The 22,560-nt window shown below is 47.5% G+C and overlaps 2 protein-coding genes across 2 annotated transcripts in view; one reads left to right on the plus strand and one right to left on the minus strand.

The window, feature by feature from the left end:
* Positions 1-22,560, minus strand: part of LOC119941270 — a 147,656-nt gene that overhangs the window by 81,322 nt on the left and 43,774 nt on the right. The window lies entirely within an intron of this gene.
* The window catches only part of TNFSF11 (TNF superfamily member 11), a 55,533-nt gene continuing 35,173 nt past the window's right edge, over positions 2,201-22,560 (plus strand). The window contains exons 1-2 of the mRNA XM_038762210.1: positions 2,201-2,252; positions 2,346-2,548. Coding sequence (XP_038618138.1) covers positions 2,201-2,252; positions 2,346-2,548 — 255 coding nt within the window. The remainder of the gene's footprint in view (positions 2,253-2,345; positions 2,549-22,560) is intronic.

The following is a 22,560-nucleotide window of genomic DNA, read 5'->3' on the forward strand; positions in this document are numbered from 1 at the left end:
GGAGGAAGGGGAGAAGTGGGAGGAGGAGGAAGGGAAGAAGTAGGAGGGGAAGTAGGAGGAGGAGGAAGGGAAGAAGTGGGAGGGGAAGGAGGAGGAGAAGGAAGGGGGGAAGTGGGAGCGGAAGGAGGAGGAGAAGGAAGGGGGAAGTGGGAGGAGGAGGAGGAAGGGGAGAAGTGGGAGGAGGAGGGGAAGGAAGGAGAAGAGTGTGAGGAGAACCCTGCTCGTTCAAGCTCTCATCCTATCCCATCTGGACTACTGCATCAGCCTTCTCTCTGATCTCCCATCCTCGTGTCTCTCCCCACTTCAATCCATACTTCAATGGTGCTGCCCGGATTGTCTTTGTCCAGAAACGCTCTGGGCATGTTACTCCCCTCCTCAAAAATCTCCAGTGGCTACCAATCAATCTGCGCATCAGGCAGAAACTCCTCACCCTGGGCTTCCAGGCTGTCCATCCCCTGGCCCCCTCCTCCCTCACCTCCCTTCTCTCCTTCTCCAGCCCAGCCCGCACCCTCCGCTCCTCTGCCGCTGATCTCCTCACCGTACCTCGTTCTCCCCTGTCCCGCCATCGACCCCCGGCCCACGTCATCCCCCAGGCCTGGAATGCCCTCCCTCTGCCCATCCGCCAAGCTAGCTCTCTTCCTCCCTTCAAGGCCCTACTGAGAGCTCACCTCCTCCAGGAGGCCTTCCCAGACTGAGCCCCTTCCTTCCTCTCCCCCTCGTCCCCCTCTTCATCCCCCCCATCTTACCTCCTTCCCTTCCCCACAGCACCTGTATATAGGTATATATGCTTGTACATATTTATTACTCTATTTAGCTTGTACATATCTATTCTATTTATTTTATTTTGTCAGTATGTTTGGTTTTGTTCTCCGTCTCCCCCTTTTAGACTGTGAGCCCACTGTTGAGTAGGGACTGTCTCTATATGTTGCCAGCTTGTACTTCCCAAGCGCTTAGTCCAGTCCTCTGCACACAGTAAGCGCTCAATAAATACGACTGATTGATTGATTGATTGATTGGAGGAGAAGGGGAGACGTGGGAGGAGAAAAGGAGGGGGAAGGGGAGAAGTGTGAGAAGAAGGAGGAGAAGGGGAACCCTCCTCTCCCCCTCGTCCCCCTCTCCATCCCCCCCATCTTACCTCCTTCCCTTCCCCACGGCACCTGTATATATGTATATATGGTTGTACACATTTATTACTCTATTTATTTATTTTACTTGTACATATCTATCCTATTTATTTTATTTTGTTAGCATGTTTGGTTCTGTTCTGTCTCCCCCTTCTAGACTGTGAGCCCGCTGTTGGGTAGGGACTGTCTCTTTGTGTTGCCGACCTGTACTTCCCAAGCGCTTAGTACAGTGCTCTGCACACAGTAAGCACTCAATAAATACGACTGATGATGATGATGATGAAGGGGAGAAGTGGGAGGAGAAGAAGGAGGAGGAAGGGGTGAAGTGGGAGGAGAAGGAGGAGGGGGAGAAGTGGGAGGAGGAGGAGGAGGAGGAGGAGGAGGAGAAGAAGGAGGAGGAAGGGGTGAAGTGGGAGGAGAAGGAGGAGGGGGAGAAGTGGGAGGAGGAGGAGGAGGAGGACGAGAAGAAGGAGGAGGAAGGGGTGAAGTGGGAGGAGAAGGAGGAGGAGGAGCAGGAGGAGGAGGACGAGAAGAAGGAGGAGGAAGGGGAGAAGTGGGAGGAGAAGGAGGAGGGGGAGAAGTGGGAGGAGGAAGAGGAGCAGGAGGAGGAGGACGAGAAGAAAGAGGAGGAAGGGGAGAAGTGGGAGGAGAAGGAGGAGGAGGAGGGGGAGAAGTGGGAGGAGGAGGAAGAGGAGGAGAAGTGGGAGGAGGAGGAGGAGGAGGAGGAGGAGGAGGGAGGGGAGAAGTGGGAGGGGAAGAAGGAGAAAGAGGAGGAGGATGAAGGGGAGAAGTAGGAGGAGGAGGAGGAAGGGAAGAAGTGGGAGGAGAGTGAGGAGGAGGAGGAGGAGAATGAAGAGGCCAAGTGGGAGGAGAGAGGAGAAGGCGGAGGAGGCGGGTGTGATTGGCTGGGAAGGGGCCGCTGCCCGCCGCTTATAACGGCCGGAGCGGCCCGGGCCCGCGCTGCCCGCGCTGCCTGCCCGCCGTCCGTCCGTCTATCAGTCTGTCCGTCCGTCCGTCCATCCGTCCGTCAGTCCGTCCATCAGGGCATCGTCGCGTGTCGGATCCCGGACAGCGCCATGCGCCGCGCCAGCCGCGACTACACCAAGTCCCTCCGCGGCTCCGAGGACGGCGGAGGGGTTGGAGGGGCCGGCGGAGGGGCCGGAGGCGGCGGAGGGGTTGGAGGGGCCGGCGGAGGGGCCGGAGGCGGCGGAGGGGCCGGAGGGGCCGGAGGAGCCGGAGGAGGGTCCGGGGGCTCCCCCTCCACCGGGGGCTCGGCTCCGGCCCCCGCCCCGCTCCCGCCCCTGCCGCCCCCGCCCCCGCCGCCGGCCCCGGGGTCCCCGCGCCCCCTGCTGGCGGCGCTCACCGTGCTGGGCCTCAGCCAGCTGCTCTGCAGCGCCGCGCTCTTCCTCTACTTCCGAGCGCAGGTGAGACCGGCACCGCCACCGGCACACACCGCCGCCGGGGGGCGCTGCCGCGGGGACCGCCGCCGCCGCCGCCGCGCCGCGCCGCTGTGGGGGCCGCCGCCAGGGGGCGCGCCGGGGCGGGGGGGAGGGACCTCTCTGCCCATGCGCTCTGGTCTCCTCCATCCATCCATCCATTCATTCATTCATTCAGTCGTATTTATTGAGCGCTTACTGTGTGCACAGCACTGGACTAAGCGCTTGGGAAGGACACGATGGCAACATAGATTCATTCATTCATTCAGTCGTATTTATTGAGCGCTTACTGTGTGCAGAGCACTGGACTAAGCGCTTGGGAAGTACACGATAGCAACATAGATTCATTCATTCAATCGTATTTATTGAGCACTTACTGTGTGCAGAGCACTGGACTAAGCGCTTGGGAAGTGCACGATGGGAACATAGATTCATTCATTCATTCAATCGCATTTATTGAGCGCTTACTGTGTGCAGAGCACTGGACTAAACGCTTGGGAAGGACAAGATGGCAACATAGATTCATTCATTCATTCAATCGTATTTATTGAGCACTTACTGTGTGCAGAGCACTGGACTAAGTGCTTGGGAAGTACAAGTTGGCAACATAGACAGACGGTCCTTACCCAACAGTGGGCTCACAGTCTAGAAGGACATTCATTCATCCATACAATCAATCAATCAATCGTATTTATTGGGCACTTACTGTGTGCAGAGCACTGGACTAAACGCTTGGGAAGCACATCCATCTCTGCCCATGCACTGCTGTCTTCTCTGCCCATTCATTCATTCACTCATTTATTGAGCACTTACTGTGTGCAGAGCATCATCATCCTCATCATCATCAATCGTATTTATTGAGCGCTTACTATGTGCAGAGCACTGTACTAAGCGCTTGGGAAGTACAAATTGGCAACATATAGAGACAGTCCCTACCCAACAGTGGGCTCACAGTCTAAAAGGGGGAGACGGAGAACAAAACCAAACATACTAACAAAATAAAATAAATAGAATAGATATGTACAAGTAAAATAGAGTAACAAATATGTACAAACATATATACAGGTGCTGTGGGGAAGGGAAGGAGGTAAGATGGGGGAGATGGAGAGGGGGACGAAGGGGAGAGGAAGGAAGGGGCTCAGTCTGTGAAGGCCTCCTGGAGGAGGTGAGCACTCAGCAGGGCCTTGAAGGGAGGAAGAGAGCTAGCTTGGCGGAGGGGCAGAGGGAGGCCATTCCAGGCCCGGGGGATGACGTGGGCCGGGGGTCGATGGCGGGACAGGAGAGAACGAGGTACGGTGAGGAGATTAGCGGCAGAGGAGCGGAGGGTGCGGGCTGGGCTGGAGAAGGACAGAATGGAGGTGAGGTAGGAGGGGGCGAGGGGATGGATGGACAGCCTTGAAGCCCAGGGTGAGGAGTTTCTGCCTGATGCGCAGATTGATTGGTAGCCACTCTCCTCTGCTCATTCATTCAATCGTATTTATTGAGCGCTTCCTGTGTGCAGAACACTGGACTAAACGCTTGGAAAGAACTTCCATCTCTGCCCATTTACTGCTGTCTCCTCTGCTCATTCATTCACTTTTATTGAGCGCTTCCTGTGTGCAGAGCACTGGACTAAACGCTTGGAAAGTACTTCCACCTCTGCCCAGGCGCTGCTGTCTCCTCTGCCCATTCATCCATTCATTTATTCATATTTATTGAGCGCTTACTGTGCGCAGAGCACTGGACTAAACGCTTGGAAAGTACTTCCACCTCTGCCCAGGCGCTGCCGTCTCCTCCGCCCATTCATTCATTCATTTATTCATATTTATTGAGCGCTTACTGTGTGCAGAGCACTGGACTGAACGCTTGGAAAGTACTTCCACCTCTGCCCAGGTGCTGCCGTCTCCTCTGCCCATTCATTCATTCATTTATTCATATTTACTGAGCGCTTACTGTGTGCAGAGCACTGGACTAAACGCTTGGAAAGTACTTCCACCTCTGCCCAGGCACTGCTGTCTCCTCTGCCCATTCATTCATTCATTTATTCATATTTATTGAGCGCTTACTGTGTGCAGAGCACTGGACTGAACGCTTGGAAAGTACTTCCACCTCTGCCCAGGTGCTGCCGTCTCCTCTGCCCATTCATTCATTCATTTATTCATATTTACTGAGCGCTTACTGTGTGCAGAGCACTGGACTAAACGCTTGGAAAGTACTTCCATCCCTGCCCATGCACTTCTCTGCCCTCGCCTTTCTGTCTCTGCCCATGCACATCTCTCCCTGCCCGTGCACGCCTCTCTCCCATCCTCCCGGAGTCCAAGCCTGCCTTTGGATCGTCGGAGAGCGCGCACCCACTTTTCCCTTGGGAAACCATTCATTTGTCACATTTCCCAGCGTGAAGACCCCCGCACAACCGACTCCCAGCTAGAGGAAACCGGATGCTCGGCTACCCCTGCCAACATTATATTTATGGATATTAATGCCCTTCTTCCCCTCTAGGCCGTGAGCTCGTCGTGGGCAGGGAATATGTCCGTTTATTATGTGGTACTCTCCCAAGCGCTCAGCACACGGCAAGCGCTCAATAAATACGACCGAATGGATGAATGAACGTTGGCTCCTTCTAGCATTGGGTACTTTGCAGGCCCTGGACTTCTTGTCCCACCATGGCTGCGAGGGTGGGATGGGGATGGAAGTGTGTGGGGATTATAGTCCTACAACTGAGTGTACCAGGAGAGGACTGCTGGTTTTCGATGCTTGCTCCAAGAGAAAGATGGAAGGGTTGTTTCCTGGCACTGGGGTGGACGCTGGCTCGTCGCGGGGCACCGGGGGTGACTACAACTGGCCGACAGAGATGATGCCGTCTTGTGCCTGGAGAGAGGAGCGGGGGCCCTGGTCCTCTCCCCACGGGATAAGGCTGCAACCCACAAAAATCTTGCAAATAACCTCACAACGTTGAGCAATCGGGCCGGAGGGGTCCGAGCTGCAGGAAGACAGCCGGCTAGGACCGGGTCAGACTGTAATATTATGCTTTCTGGTGGTTTATCCTTTTAAGTGCTGATGTTTTCTTGGAAATTGCAGTGCACGTTGGTTGGGTTTATCCTCTCGTCTGTCGCTGTGAGCTGTCTCAGAGGAAGTGGGGTGCTGATGTTTGCAGTTTTGATGGGAAAAGAACGGGGAAGAAAGTTAGCTTTGGGTTGCCTTGGCTTTCTGAATCAAAGCAAGGTGATTACCGAACCAAGCCGGGCACACTAAAACAGGGGCTTGAGCGGGTCGGCTGCTTTTGTGGCACCCGGCGAAGGCGGGGAATGTTTCCGCGCTTTCGTTTCATGCTGCGTTATTGGAAAAGTCTGCTTGTAGAATCGGTCTTTGGATTGTCCCCTCTCATATGGAACCGGCGAGAGCCGAAATCTGCAATTCTGAAGAGTGAGATTTATGGGCTTTTATACGTAACTTCAGGGGTGTGTGAGTTCAGCTGTAAGGGGCAGCCTGGAGCAGAGCTGTTGATAAAATAATAATGATAATTACAGTTTTAAGTGCTTACTACGTTCCAGGCACTGTTCTAAGCGCCGGGGTGGATACGAGCAAATTGGGTTGGACACAGTCCCGTCCCACGTGGGGCTCACGGTTTTAACTCCCATTTACAGAAGAGGGAACCGAGGCACAGAGAAGTGAAGTGACTCCGCCAAGGTCACGCAGCAGACAAGTGGTGGAACTGAAATTAGAATTTCTGACTCCCAAGCCTGTGTTCTATCCACAAGGCCATACTGCTTTGCAAAAACGCACACGTCAACACGGCATCCTAGTTTGAAGGGCTCAATTTCACCCCAGCCCCTAGCCTGTAGGTACTTTTTCTTTATTTTCATCTGTAAATTCATTTTCGAGTTCATCTTCTTGGCTGGTTTGTAAACTGTAAACTCCTCGAGAACAGGAATCGTGTTTATTCATTCCACTGAACTCTCCCAATCTGAAAGTACAGTGCTCGGCCCAGAGAGGGTTTTCAGTAAAAACTGTTGATTCATTACCATTCATTCATTCAGTCGTATTTATTGAGCGCTTACTGTGTGCCGAGCACTGTACTAAGCGCTTGGGAAGTACAAGTTGGCAACATATAGAGACGGTCCCTACCCAACAGTGGGCTCACAGTCTAGAGTTACTTAGCAGTTACTGAGCATCACCCCTTTACTGATTCAGTGCTGTTTTTCACAGGTTGTAATCCAGTTTTTATTTACTGAACTACCAAGGGACACGTGATACCGTGATAGATGATGATAATAATAATAATGGTAGCATTTATTAAGCACTTACTATGTGCCAAGCACTGTTCTAAGCGCCGGGTAGGTTGCACGGCGATACGCCTCACTCCCGTCTATCTTGCCGCCAATCTTATCAATCAATCAATCAATCAATCGTATTTATTGAGCGCTTACTATGTGCAGAGCACTGTACTAAGCGCTTGGGAAGTACAAATTGGCAACACATAGAGACAGTCCCTACCCAACAGTGGGTAAGCGATCGATAGATATGCTTTATTGATTAAGGATTAAAGCACTATAAAGCCAGCCCCCACTCTCAAGTAACTTCTTATTTGCTTCAGCAAAGTTTACAAGATAGGCAGATACACAGGCAGTGGAGAAAAGACTCCGTCGATGGTACTTATTGAGCGCTTACTGTGTGTAAGTCGGCCTATCATTTCTCAACAGGTTGATCATTTTAGATCCGGTGATGATTCCTTTTGCCCGGTCAAGGAAAGCACCTCAGTTCCGAGTCTAAGGATGGGATCGATAGACTGGGGGAGGCCTGGAATCCCATCGAGATTGGGATGGCGCGGGAACGCTCAGCCGGTAAAGAAGATAAGCTTATCAAGGTCTGAGGGAGCAGGCTGAGCATCGTTTCCCATTCGTTGTGTTTTAGTAAGAGTGAAAGTTGCCAACTTGTACTTCCCAAGCGCTTAGTACAGTGCTCTGCACACAGTAAGCGCTCAATAAATACGATTTATTGATTGATTGATTGAAAGTGAGGACGATGACATTTCTGGCTTATTCATTGCGAAAGTAGCCCTAGTAGAAACTAGCTAAAAAATAGTACCAGTTGCCTGGAATTCTCCAACTGCGCCTTGATTTTACTGTGCGTCCCCTTCCCCTTTTTCTAGCGTCTTTCACACCCCTCCTCGCAGGCCTCGCGGAAAAGGTTTTCGTTTCCCCTTAAACTGTAAGTTCTTGGCGGGCAGGGAACGTGTCACTTTGCTTAGACTGTGAGCCCACTGTTGGGTAGGGACTGTCTCTATATGTTGCCAATTTGTACTTCCCAAGCGCTTAGTACAGTGCTCTGCACACAGTAAGCGCTCAATAAGTACGATTGTTGATGATGATGGCACAGTGCACTGTGCCAAGGAATAATAATAATCGTGGTGTTTGTTAAGCGCTCACTATGTGTCAGGCACCGTACTAAGCTCTGGGGTGGGCACAGACACATTGGGTTGGACACAGTCCCTGTCCAGCGTTGGGCTCAGAGTATTAATACTATACCTGTATATATGTATATATGTTTGTACATATTTATTACTCTATTTTACTTGTACATATCTATTCTATTTATTTTATTTTGTTAGTATGTTTGGTTTTGTTCTCTGTCTCCCCCTTTTAGACTGTGAGCCCACTGTTGGGTAGGGACTGTCTCTATATGTTGCCAACTTGTACTTCCCAAGCGCTTAGTACAGTGCTCTGCACACAGTAAGCGCTCAATAAATACGATTGATTGATTGATTGATTGATTTTACAGATGAGGTAAGCACTCAATAAATACTATTGCTATTATTCTCAGTGCCATTCTTACAGTGCTCCCATTCCGGAGGAATTGGGCTCCTAAAAGGCACATACAAGATGTTATTTTGGGTTTTCTGAAGTTCTTCCATGACTTCTATAAAACTAATCGTTACTTATGGTTTTCATTGGCAGAAAATTGGGCCTTCTGAACTTTTCTGGATTTTACTGTGCGTCCCCTTGCCCTTTTTCTAGTGTCTTTTACACCCCCCCCCCTCCACCCCAGGCCTCTCTATCTGGGGGAGCAGAGCCTCCTGACATGATGGAGAGTGAGGTTTTAATCAATCAATCAATCAATCGCATTTATTGAATGCTTACTGTGTGCAGAGCACTGTACTAAGTGCTTGGGAAGTACAAGTTGGCAACATATAGAGACAGTCCCTACCCAACAGTGGGCTCACAGTCTAAAAGGGGGAGACAGAGAACAAAACCAAACATGCTAACAAAATAAAATAAATAGAATAAAATAAATAGAATAGATATGTATGTTTTAGCCCTTCCTCTCTAGCCCAAGAGGAAGTCCGACTGTTTTGATTACGACCCTGCCAGTCGTGATATGGGGGTCTGGGTAGTAATAATAATTATGGTATCTGTTAAGCGCTTACTATGTGCGAGGCAGCATACTAAGCGAGCAAATATGCTTGAATACGATCCCTGTCAATCAATCAATCAATCAATCGTATTTATTGAGTGCTCACTGTGTGCAGAGCACTGTACTAAGCGCTTGGGAAGTACAAGTTGGCAACATATAGAGACAGTCCCTACTCAACAGTGGGCTCACAGTCTAGAAGGGGGAGACAGAGAACAAAACCAAACATATTAACAAAATAAAATAAATAGAATAGATATGTACAAGTAAAATAAATAAACAGAGTAATAAATATGTACAAACATATATACATATATACAGGTGCGCTCGGGGGGGTCGCGTAACTGTCCCACATGGGGTTCACGGTCTCAATCCCCATTTTATAGATGAGGTCACGGAGGCCCGGAGAAGTGAAGTGACTTCCCCGAGGTCACACGGCAGACAAGCGCTTAACAAATAAAACAAACAGAGAAGCAGCGGGGCTCAGTTGAAAAGAGCACAGGCCTTGGAGTCAGAGGTCATGGGTTCAAATCCCGGCTCTGCCAATTATCAGCTGTGTGACTTTGGGCAAGCCACTTGACTTCTCTGTGCCTCAGTTCCTTCATCTGTAAAATGGGGATTAAGACTGTGAGCCCCCCGTGGGACAACCTGATCACCTGGTAACCTCCCCAGTGCTTAGAACAGTGCTTGGCACATAGTGAGCGCTTAATAAATGCCATTAATAATAATAATAATAATAAATACCATTACAAAAAGGGGCAGAAATGGAAATAGAACCCATGGCCAAGTTTTCCAGAAGTCCCTACAGCTGGCAGAGAAAGCTCACGTTAGGCGAAACTCCAGAAGGTTTGTCAGGCCCCCAAAAAGCAGTCTTAGCCCATTAGCTTGGGTTTTGCTGACATTTTCAGGAAAATCACATCAACCTCCCCCGCTATACGTTGCTATTTTTAAAGTTGGTGGTATGCATTAATTCAGTATTTTGTGGCTGCATTGGGCTTGGAAAGTAGTAGTAGCAGTATTTTAGTAAATTCTGTGAGCAAAGCACTCTATTAAAGTGCCCCCTAAAATAATTTTCAGATTAGACAAGGACTCTGGCCCCCAAGCTAAGAATGGGGAGAAGGGATTGAGACCGTAACTGTAGCTATCAATCAATCAGAGGTATTTACTGAGTGCTTACTGTGTGCAGAGCACTGTAGTAAAGCATTTGGGAGAGTAGAATATAACAGAGTTGGTAGACACGTTCCCTGCCCACAGTAAGCTTACATCTAGAGGGGGAGACAGATATTAATATAAATGACATTAATATAAACTTGCAGATACGTACATAAGTGTCGGTGACTGAGGGTGGGATGAATATTTAATGCCCAAGGCCTACAGATCCAAGTGCAAGTATCAATAATCAATCAGTACTCTCCTTAGCACTTAGTACAGTGCTCTGCACACAGTAAGTGCTCCATAATAATAATGGTGCTTGTTAAGTGCTTACTATGTGCCAAGCACCGTTCTAAGCGCTGAATTAGATACAAGTTATGCAGGTTGGGCATAGTCCCTGTCCCACGTGGGACTCACGCTCTTAATCCCCATTTTACAGATGAGGCAACTGAGGCCCAGAGAAGTGAAGTGACTGGCCCAAGGTCACACAGCAGACACGTGGCAGAGCTGGGATTAGAACCCAGGTCCTTCTGACACCCGGGCCCGCACTCTATCCGCTGAGCCACGCTGCTTCTCGGTTTATTTTTCAATCGATACCATTGATTGATCATATTTATTAAGTGCTTATTGCACGGAGAGCAGTGGACTAAGCCCTGGGAGAGAATACATTGGTGGGAATTAAACAGTCTCTGGCCCTCAGGGGGCCTCCAGTCAAAAAGTTTAAGTGGGGAGACTGGATTAGAGACGAGTGATGAACCATTAAAACACAACACACTGTCTGATGCATAGCAAGTGCTTGACAGATGCCATAAAAAAACCCCCCACTATCAAATGGACAAAATCGGCTCCAAGTTTTGATGGTGATGGAGAAGTCAGAGACTTTTCTGCTCCAAAGGAACTCTTGCTATAATGGGATTTGTAGTACATTAGCAGGAAAAGTATTGTAACATTTGTGGTAACTGAATTTTTAAACATTTCAGTATGTATTCACTTATACCCATCCACCGCTTGAGCGTCTGTGCTTATTCAATTTATTCTGGTTACTCCGTTTGTAAATATTTCTGCCTGTCTCCCCAGTTATAGTGTGAGCTCCTTGAGGGTGGAGGATATTTATGATTGTACTTTCTTGAGGGCTAAGTATAACGCCTTGCACCCAGAGAAAGCTTAATAAATACCAGTAATGTCAATAACCGCGGCCATCGTAAGGGACAGAAACACAATATAAGCTGAGACCCTGGGGTGACGGATGTGACCGAAGCTAATTTGAAATGACAGGGAATGTTATGTCTGACCATGGATGATTGCAATTACTGAGTAGCATGGGTCAAAAATGGTATATTAAAAATGGATACTAAAATGGATACTAAATCCACCGTTGGAAAATGCTGGGTTGGTGTGGAAGACTTTCCTGTTCGCAATCACGAACATGTACAGTTTTGTGTGATAAGTTTATTTAGGAATATACAAAATACTCTGCTCGTGTGTTATTTTTCCATGTGATATTTGAGCTTTGACACAGAATCAATTTAGCCTGGTATTCATTTCACATCTTATTTGCATAAAATCGTTTGAACATGACGTGAAATGTAGGAGGGAGAATTGTGGTGAAGTTTTCCCTGAGCTTTCTTGGTTAGACCACAAAATATCAACTTGTACTTCCCAAGCGCTTAGTACAGTGCTCTGCACATAAGATAAATACGATTGAATGAGTATATACGAATATTCATATATATATATGACACCCGAGATCGGGACTGCTTCTCGGTTTATTTTCAATCAATACCATTGATTGATTGATCGTATTTATTAAGTGCTTATTGCACGGAGAGCAGTGGACTAAGCCCTGGGAGAGAATACACTGGTGGGAATTAAACAGTCTCTGTCCCTCAGGGGGCCTCCAGTCAAAAAGTTTAAGTGGGGAGACTGGATTAGAGTCTCAATTCATATATATATATATAAATGAAAAAAAAATATATTTTTTTCAAGTGCTTCTGATTGAGGATTACAAGAATGCAGTACTCGGTAAACTCATGTCTGTGACCAGTAGTTATAATTCTTGTTTACAGTGTGGAGAAGAAAAATAAGTTATTTGATATCTTTTGCTGAACTAAGAATGGTTTTAAGAACCTAGCTGAACTCTCCAAGAGAAGCGATTCATGAAATATGAATTACATACGGTGTTGGGATTCAACCGTGACTTTTAAGAGGCTCATTAATGTATTGTAGATCCCAGAACGGACCCCTCTTTGTGGCTTCCTTGCATCACTTGATACCTAGGAAAGTTTTATTTGTCACTCTCTCGTGTTCTCGTAAAAGAGAGCAACAGTTTGCCAGACCAGTTGTGGAAGATACTCTACTCCAAGCTTTGCGATCTTCAGAAAGAAAAGTATAAATACAGAGCAAAAGCCCACAAATGTTTTAACTGGAAGGGGTGATTGTGCCTTGTAACATGAAAGGGAGTTTTTTGACTTCTTCTGACCATCAGTATGTCCGCATGGAATTTTAAACGATAGCATAAAAGTTTGTAGAAAAAAACCCTGGCAGCTAAAAGATGAAGCTGTCAACACTCCAGTCTTTCTGGAGTCTGTAAATTGACTTCTTTCTAGTGAGGGGACCCTCAATCCAACTTGTACTTCCCAAGCGCTTAGTACAGTGCTCTGCACACAGTAAGCGCTCAATAAATACGATTGAATGAATGAATAGTATTAAAAAATATCCACTGGCAGTTCCCCTGAATTTCTGTAATTGATTTTAGTGGCTGTCTTTCCTTTCTACACTTCCAGAGCCTTGGGGGAAAAGATCATGTCTACCAATCCTATTGTAGTGTACGATTCCAAGGCAGTCAGTCGGTGGTACTGTTTGAGCACTTACTGTGTGCAGAACACTGTACTAAGCACTAGGGAGAGTACAATATAACGGACACATTCCCTGCCCACACGAGCTTACGGTCTAGAGGAGCAGCGTAGCTCAGTGGAAAGAGCCCGGGCTTGGTCGTCAGAGGCGATGGGTTCGAATTCCGGCTCTGCCACTTGTCAGCTGTGTGACTCTGGGCAAGTCATTTTACTTCTCAGTGGAAAGAGCCCGGGCTTTGGAGTTAGAGGTCATAGGTTCAAATCCCGGCTGCGCCAATTGCCAGCGGTGTGACCTTGGGCAAGTCACTTCACTTCTCTGGGCCTCAGTTACCTCAGCTGTAAAATGGGGATTAAGACTGTGAGCCCCCCATAGGACAACCTCATCACCTTGTAACTTCCCCAGCGCTTAGAACAGTGCTTTGCACATAGCAAGCTCTTAATAAATGCTATCATTATTGTTATTATTATTCTCTGGGACTCTGTTACCTCATCTGGAAAATGGGGATTAAGACTGGGAGCCCCACCTGGGACAACCTGATCACCTTATATCCTCCCCAGTGCTTAGGACAGTGCTTTGCACACAGTAAGAGCTTAAATGCCATTAGAGGGGGAGACAGACATTAATAGAAATAAAACAATCACAGATACGTACATAAGTGCTGCGGGGCTGGGAGTGGGGATGAATAAAGGGAGCAAGTCAAGGCTACGCAGAAGGGAGTGGGAGAAGAGGAAAGGAGGACTTAGTCAGGGAAGGCCTCTTGGAGGAGACAGGCCTTCAGAGAGGCTCTGAAGGTGGCAGGAGTAATTCCAAACACTCAGTACAGTATTCCGCGTATAGGAAGTGCCCAGTAAATCCCACTGTTCGATTGACAGAAGTGCAGTGAGGCTAACAACCTGCCTCACTGCAACTAGAGTTTCCTACTTTTCATTTTCGAAGGCCGTGACGAAGCAGACCTCCTGGCCTCCAGTTTCTCTTAATAGTAATGACAACAGTGGTATTGCTAACGCTGTGTGCCAAGCACTGTACTAGGCGCTGGGGTAGATACAAGAGAATCAGGTCCCACGTGGGGCTCCCAAGTAGGAGGGAGAACAGATATTTTTTTTTTAAATGGCATTTATTAGGCGCTTACTATGTGTAAAGCACTGTTCTAAGCACTGGGGAGGTTACAAGGTGATCAGGTTGTCCCACGGGGGAATTACAGTCTTAATCCCCATTTTACAGATGAGGGAACTGAGGCACAGAGAAGTTAAGTGACTTGCCCAAAGTCACACAGCTGACAAGTGGTGGAGCCAGGATTTGAACCTATGACCTCTGACTCCAAAGCCCGGGCTCTTTCCACTGAGCCACGCTGCTTCTCTATTGAAACCCCATTTTGCAGTTGTGGAAACTAAGGCACGGAGAAGTTAAATGACTCGCTCAAGGCCTCGCAGCTGGGAAGTGGCAGAGCCAGGAGTAGAACCCACATCCTCCGCTATCCCTGCTCATCCTCTTTCTGCTAGGCCACACTCTCTTCCCACTCCAGTCCAACCTTCACTCTGTTGCCAAGGTCACTGTACTTCCCAAGCGCTTAGTACAGTGCTCTGCACACAGTGAGTGCTCAATAAATACGATTGAATGAATGAATGGATGAATTTTCCTCAAGCATTTTTCTTTGTATGTCTCCTGCTCCTCAAAAACCTCCAACCGTTGTCCATTCTTTGCCGCCTCAAACGGAAACTCCCGATCATCGACTTTAAGGTACGCGGTAACTTTCTTATCACATCCCAGCTCTCAAGCCAACCTACAAATAATATAATGATGATGGTATGTGTTAAGCATTTATTCATTCATTCGATCGTATGTATTAAGCGCTTACTGTGTGCAGAGCATTGTACTAAGCGCTTGGGAAAGTACAATACAACAGAGTTTACATTCTTCCTCAAATATAAAATGTACTATATGGGAACAAGCAGAAAAAAATCCCCAACATTCTGCATCACCAAAATTGAAACCTGTTGGGTAGGGACCGTCTCTATACGTTGCCAACTTGTACTTTCCAAGCGCTTAGTACAGTGCTCTGCACACAGTAAGTTCTCAATAAATAAGATTGATTGATTGATTAATAATCAAAGGCCTAATTCAGGCCCAAGAAATATTTGACTGAATATTTAGGTTTTTAAATGTGTTACAAGAGAGAGACAGTAATTAGACAATCCTAGTCTTAATGCCTAATTTACAGAAGAGATAACTGAGTCACGGAAAGGTTAAATGACTTGCCCAAGGTCACACAGAAGACAAGTGACATGGCTGAATTAGAACTCAGGTCCTCTCGCTCCCTGGACTGTATACTTTCCATTAGGCCACACTGCTTCTTGACCTCAATGGCCTGAGGTTAATGGCATTTTGCCTTTTACTACTAACAAACAGCACATAAGTAAAAAGTTGCTACATTCCAACATTTAATTCAAAAGAACTCTGAATTGAATACGTAACTCAGGGGTTGTTTTTTTAAAAATTCCTTTCAATCCTCTCAAATTGTATAATGCATCAGGTGGGTCGCTTAAACCTTGGTATTCTGCTTCGAATGTCACCTATAGCCCAACCATAGTCCTATAGGGTGAAAACTTGTCTGGCCATAGTCACCTCTTCAACTGCTGCCCGACGGAGGTAACTTCCTTAGGATGACGGTAAACAATAGTTTCTAGATGTTTTTCCATCGAAATCTGGAAATGCATCTTTTCCCAGCATTTTTGTGGCCACAGTATCCAATTATTTTTAGATTTGTTGGGTTGTTTCAATTTAATGCCCAGTCCTATTCTGTTGAATATTAACCTGAGCTCCACTGTTTCCATTTCTTTCATTGGAGGAATCTGGTCTCTCTTTTTTTAATTTTTAATCCAGCCCTATCCACATCCTTGCCTCTGTCAGTGGCTCAGACTGCACTTGAGTTTGGGTGGCTAGGATTGGCTAGGGTTGTCAACATTTTCATTCATTTATTCAATAGTATTTACTGAGCGCTTAATGTGTTCAGGGGACCGTACTAAGCGCTTGGAAAGTACAGTTTGGCAACAGATAGAGCCAATCCCTACCCACCGTGGGCTCACAGTCTAGAAGGGGGAGATAGACCACAAAATAAAACAAGTAGACAGGCATCAACAGCATCAAAAATAGATAAACAGAATTCTAGATATAGACACATCCTTAATGAAATAAATAGAATAGTAAATTTGCCACATGGTTACCCTTGCCACAGTTGTGCCTGGATCTGTGACTTTTGGGCATTTGCTATTCGCTCCACCTTCAAACCCACAGCACTGATGTCCATATCTTTAAATGATATATTTTAAATTATTTATATTAATGTCTGTCTCCCCCTCTAGACTGAAAAGTCATTGCGGACGGGGAACGTGACTACCAACTGGGTTATAGTGTACCTCTCCCAAGGGCTGAGAATAACGCTCTTCACAAAATAAGCTCTCAGTAAATACCACTGATGTCGGTGAATTGTGACCCAAATCCCAAAGTGATCTGAAACATGTTATATTCAAAAACTTATAGATTCCTGCTCGTGACTTCCTTCCCTCTCGACAGGTACTCTTAATGTCGGTTGATCTCACCCTTTAACTCATTAGCTTGGACTCCCAGTGTTTGCTGCCCTGCAAACCTGAGAAACCTTCCCTAAGCGCTTAGTACAGTGCTCTGCACACAGTAAGCGCTCAATAAATACGATTGATAGGGCCATTCAATCAATCAATCAATCGATCACTTACTATGCGCAGAACCCTGATCCAAGCACTTGGGAGAGTACAGTGTAACAGAGTTGGAAGTTAAGTTCCCTGCCCACAATTAGCTTACAGTCTAGAGGGGAAGACAGACATTAACATAAAATAAAGAAATTACAGATATGTAATTTAAGTGAATTTCAGTGAGGTCCCCTTTCCTCAGTTCTTTCACTCTTAGTACAATGCCTGTGATTCCGTAGATAACCTGCCTTCTGTTTACAGACTGACAAATTTCCCAAAGCACAGGCATTTAATAGAGAAGCAGCGTGGCTCAGTGGAAAGAGCCTGGGCTTTGGAGTCAGAAGTCATGGGTTCAAATCCCAGCTCCGCCAATTGTCAGCCGGGTGACTTTGGGCAAGTCACTTCACTTCTCTGGGCCTCAGTTACCTCATCTGTAAAATGGGAATGAAGACCGTGAACCTCCGTGGGACAACCTGATCACCTTGTAGCCTCCCGAGCGCTTAGAACAGTGCTTGCACATAGTGAGCGCTTAATAAATGCCATCGTTATTATTATTTAATAATGCTGCTTATTTTTATTATGGTAGTTAAGTGCTATGTGCCCAGGCTGGCTGGACGGTTCCCTGTCCCATATGGGGCTCACAATCTAAGTAGGAGGAAAAACAGCTATTGAATCCCCACTTTACAGATGGGGAAACTGAGGCACCGAGAAGCTAAATGACTCGCCCAAGTTCGCAGAGCAGGCAAGAGGCAGAGTGGGGATTACAACTCAGTTTCTCTGATTTCCAGGCCCACGCTCTTTCCACCAGGCCACGCTGTGTCTCTGTTTTTAGTTTTTCTATTGTGACATGCTGCTCTGTGCTTTCATCTGCTTTGCACATAGTAAGCGCTTAATAAATGCCATTATTATTATTATTATTATCTGGTTTTTGCATGCCTATCAGTCAATTAATTGATGCTGTTCATAAAGCCCTTACTGAGTGCAGAGCACTGTATGGATACCTGAGTACACAGTAGCAAAACACGCTTATGCTTTCCTCGGGATGCTTCCAATCTAATGAAACGTCTGTTTCTGAGGAAACTCTGCTTCTCTATCCACAAAGCCGTATTTTTGTTTTTACGTATCTACCCATGTCCTTATGTTGACTTCATACCCTCGACCTCATCATCTCCTACCGCTGCACTGTGTCCACCCTCACCAACTCTGTGATCCCTCTCTCTGATCATAATCTTCTCACCTGCCTCCTCACTCACACACCTTTCCCCCGTAAATCCGTATTACTCCCTCACAGAGATCTCCGCTCTCTGGACCCCACCCATCTTTCGGAGCGCCTCACACCCCACCTCGCCGCCCTCTCCTCTCTACCCAGTCTTGATGATCAGATTACTGCTCTCAACTCTACCCTTTCTACTCAGCTAGACTCGCTCGCTCCCCTTTCCCTTCGCCGCTCTCACACCACTAACCCACAGCCCTGGATCACTGCCACTGTCCGCCTCCTTCGCTCTTATGCTCGAGCTGCTGAACGCTGCTGGCGAAAGTCTAAACACCATGCCAACCTCGTTCACTTCAAGTTTATCCTTTCCTGCCTTAACTCAGCCCTCTCTTCTGCCAGACAAAACTATTTCTCCTCCCTTATTGACACCCATGCCCATCACCCCTGCCAGCTCTTCCGTACATTCAACTCCCTTCTCAGGCCCCCGGTTCCTCCCCCTCCTCCTTCCCTCACCCCCAACGATCTGGCCTCCTACTTCATTAACAAAATTAAATCCATCAGGTCCGACCTCCCCAAAGTCTCTTCCCCCCTTTCTCCAACCCCCCGGCTCTCAACACTCTCTGCTACTCTCCCATCCTTCCCAGCGGTATCCTCAGAGGAACTCTCCTCCCTCCTCTCAAGTGCTACTCCGGCCACCTGTGCTTCTGACCCCATTCCCTCTCATCTTATGAAATCTCTCGCTCCATCCCTTCTCCCCTCCTTAACTTCCATCTTCAACCGCTCACTCTCCACTGGTTCCTTCCCCTCTGCCTTCAAACATGCCCATGTCTCTCCCATCCTAAAAAAACCCTCTCTTGACCCCACCTCACCTTCTAGTTATCGTCCCATATCCCTCCTACCATTCCTTTCCAAACTCCTTGAACGAGTTGTCTACACGCGCTGCCTAGAATTCCTCAACAACAACTCTCTCCTCGACCCCCTCCAGTCTGGCTTCCGTCCCCTTCATTCCACGGAAACTGCGCTCTCAAAGGTCACCAATGACCTCCTGCTTGCCAAATCCAACGGCTCATACTCTGTCCTAATCCTCCTCGACCTCTCAGCTGCCTTTGACACTGTGGACCACCCCCTTCTCCTCCACACGTTATCTGACCTTGGCTTCACAGACTCCGTCCTCTCCTGGTTCTCCTCTTATCTCTCCGGTCGTTCTTTCTCAGTCTCTTTTGCAGGCTCCTCCTCCCCCTCCCATCCTCTTACGGTGGGGGTTCCCCAAGGTTCAGTGCTTGGTCCCCTTCTGTTCTCAATATACACTCACTCCCTTGGTGACCTCATTCGCTCCCACGGCTTCAACTATCATCTCTACGCTGATGACACCCAGATCTACATCTCTGCCCCTGCTCTCTCCCCCTCCCTCCAGGCTCGCATCTCCTCCTGCCTTCAGGACATCTCCATCTGGATGTCCGCCCGCCACCTAAAGCTCAACATGTCGAAGACTGAGCTCCTTGTCTTCCCTCCCAAACCTTGTCCTCTCCCTGACTTTCCCATCTCTGTTGACGGCACTACCATCCTTCCCGTCTCACAAGCCCGCAACCTTGGTGTCATCCTCGACTCCGCTCTCTCCTTCACCCCTCACATCCAAGCCGTCACCAAAACCTGCCGGTCTCAGCTCCGCAACATTGCCAAGATCCGCCCTTTCCTCTCCATCCAAACTGCTACCCTGCTCATTCAAGCTCTCATCCTATCCCGTCTGGACTACTGCACTAGCCTTCTCTCTGATCTCCCATCCTCGTGTCTCTCCCCACTTCAATCCATACTTCATGCTGCTGCCCGGATTATCTTTGTCCAGAAATGCTCTGGACATATTACTCCCCTCCTCAAAAACCTCCAATGGCTACCGATCAATCTGCGCATCAGGCAGAAACTCCTCACCCTGGGCTTCAAGGCTGTCCATCACCTCGCCCCCTCCTACCTCACCTCCCTTCTCTCCTTCTACTGCCCAGCCCGCACCCTCCGCTCCTCCACCACTAATCTCCTCACTGTACCTCGCTCTCGCCTGTCCCGCCATCGACCCCCGGCCCACGTCATCCCCCGGTCCTGGAATGCCCTCCCTCTGCCCATCCGCCAAGCTAGCTCTCTTCCTCCCTTCAAGGCCCTGCTGAGAGCTCACCTCCTCCAGGAGGCCTTCCCAGACTGAGCCCCTTCTTTCCTCTCCCCCTCGTCCCCCTCTCCATCCCCCCGTCTTACCTCCTTCCCTTCCCCACAGCACCTGTATATATGTATATATGGTTGTACATATTTATTACTCTATTTATTTATTTATTTATTTATTTTACTTGTACATTTCTATCCTACTTATTTTATTTTGTTGGTATGTTTGGTTCTGTTCTCTGTCTCCCCCTTTTAGACTGTGAGCCCACTGTTGGGTAGGGACTGTCTCTATGTGATGCCAATTTGTACTTCCCAAGCGCTTAGTACAGTGCTCTGCACATAGTAAGCGCTCAATAAATACGATTGATTGATTGATTGATTGATGTTGTCTTAGTGTCTCCATTTCTTTTATTTTTGTTTTTATTGTGAACTCCCTGAGGTCCAGGGACTGATTCTAATTCCAAACTCTGTACTTTTCCCCCCGCACTTAGTACAGTGCTCTGCGTAGAATAAGCACTTTTTTCATTCATTCAGTCGTATGTATTTATTTCATAAGTATCACCGCTACTACTGATGTCCTCGCAAATATCATCCCGTTTGCAATATGAAGCTTTCTGCGCTCGGCGTTTTCCAACACACTTCCGAATGTTGGTTTTTGGTCCGTGTTTTAAAATCTGCGGCGCCTCCGCCTACGTGAGAATGTGTCTCCTTGGATCCAGTGGGATAAACATTGCTTCTTAAATTTCTCATTTAGTTTGTATTTGAGCAAGGTTATTTTGGTTACCTTGGCTTCACTGACACTGTCCTCTCCTGGTTCTCCTATGTCGCCGACCTCTCATTCTCAGCCCCTTTCATGGGCTCCTCCCCTGCCTCCCACCCTCTGCTAAGTGGGGTCTCTCAAGGTGTAGTTTGGGTGTCCATCTAATTCTGCTCCTTTGGAAGACTTATTCACCCCCGTGGTTTCCACAACCATCTCTGTGCCGATGATTTCCAAATCTCTCTCGCCATCTATGACCTCTCTCCCTCTCTCCACAGTTTTCCATTTCCTTCTGTCTTCGGGACACCTCTCGTTGGATGTCAATTCATCCATCATATTTACTGAGCGCTTATTGTGTGCAGAGCACTGTACAAAAGCCATCGGGAGATGATAAGATAAGAGGGTTTTTTTGTTGTTGTTTTTAATGGTATTTTTAAATCAATCAATCAATCAGTCGTATTTATTGAGCACTTACTGTGTGCAGAGCACTGTACTAAGCGCTTGGGAAGTACAAGTTGGCAACATATAGAGACAGTCCCTACCCAACAGTGGGCTCACAGTCTAAAAGGGGGAGACAGAGAACAAAACCAAACATACTAACAAAATAAAATAAATAGAATAGATATGTACAGATAAAATAAATAAATAGAGTAATAAATATGTACAAACATATATACAGGTGCTGTGGGGAAGGGGAGCACTTACTGTATTCTAGGCTCTTACTATATTAAGCGCTTACTATATTCTAGGCTCTATAAAATATAAGGTAATGGACCGTCTCTATATGTTGCCAATTTGTACTTCCCAAGTGCTCAGTACAGTGCTCTGCACACAGTAAGCGCTCAATAAATACGACTGAATGAATATAAGATATAAGATAATCAGGTTGGACACAGTCCCTGTCCCACTTGGGGCTCACAGTCTTAATCCCCCTTTTACAGAGGAGGTAACTGAGGCACAGAGAAGTTAAATGACTTGCCGTAGGTCACACAGTAGACAAGTGAAGGAGCAGAGATTAAAATCCAGATTCTCTGACTCCTACTGCTCTTTCCACTAGACAACACTGCTTCCCATTCTTGAATGACTGAAAAGCTGTATTTTATATCTAAAATATTTAGATTTTAGTCATCATCTCCTTTGAACATATACCGATATGAGGGGTGGGTGGGGCGGGGGGCTGTTTTGATACTGTCCCAAAATACTGTGTTTATAGAAGATTTTAGATGCACTTATATACTCTTGTGGGCAAGATTAAAATCCTATTGATTATAATAATAATAATAATGATAGCATTTATTAAGCGCTTACTATGTGCAAAGCACTGTTCTAAGCGCTGGGGGAGATACAAGTTGATCAGGTTGTCCCCCGGGGGGCTCCCAGTCTTAATCCCCATTTTACAGATGAGGGAACTGAGGCACAGAGAAGTGAAGTGACTTGCCCAAAGTCACACAGCTGACAAGCCTACCTCTCAATTTTCCAATCGTGCATTCCCACTAGAGAAGCAGCATGGTGTAGTAGAAAGGACGCAGGCCCGGAAGCCAGAAGGTCATGGGTTCTAATCCCGGCCCCGCCACTTGACTGCTGTGTGACCTTGGGCAAGTCACTTCACTTCTCTGGGCCTCAGTTACCTTCATCTGCAAAATGGGAATCGAGGCTGTGAGCCCCATGTGGGCAGGGACCGTGTCCAACCTGATTTGCTGGTATCCACCCCAGTGCTTAATAGAGTGTCGGGCACATAGTAAGCGCTTAACAAATACCGCCGCTATCCTAG

This window comes from Tachyglossus aculeatus, chromosome 20 (genome assembly GCF_015852505.1).
Source record: "Tachyglossus aculeatus isolate mTacAcu1 chromosome 20, mTacAcu1.pri, whole genome shotgun sequence".
Lineage (NCBI taxonomy): Eukaryota > Metazoa > Chordata > Mammalia > Monotremata > Tachyglossidae > Tachyglossus > Tachyglossus aculeatus.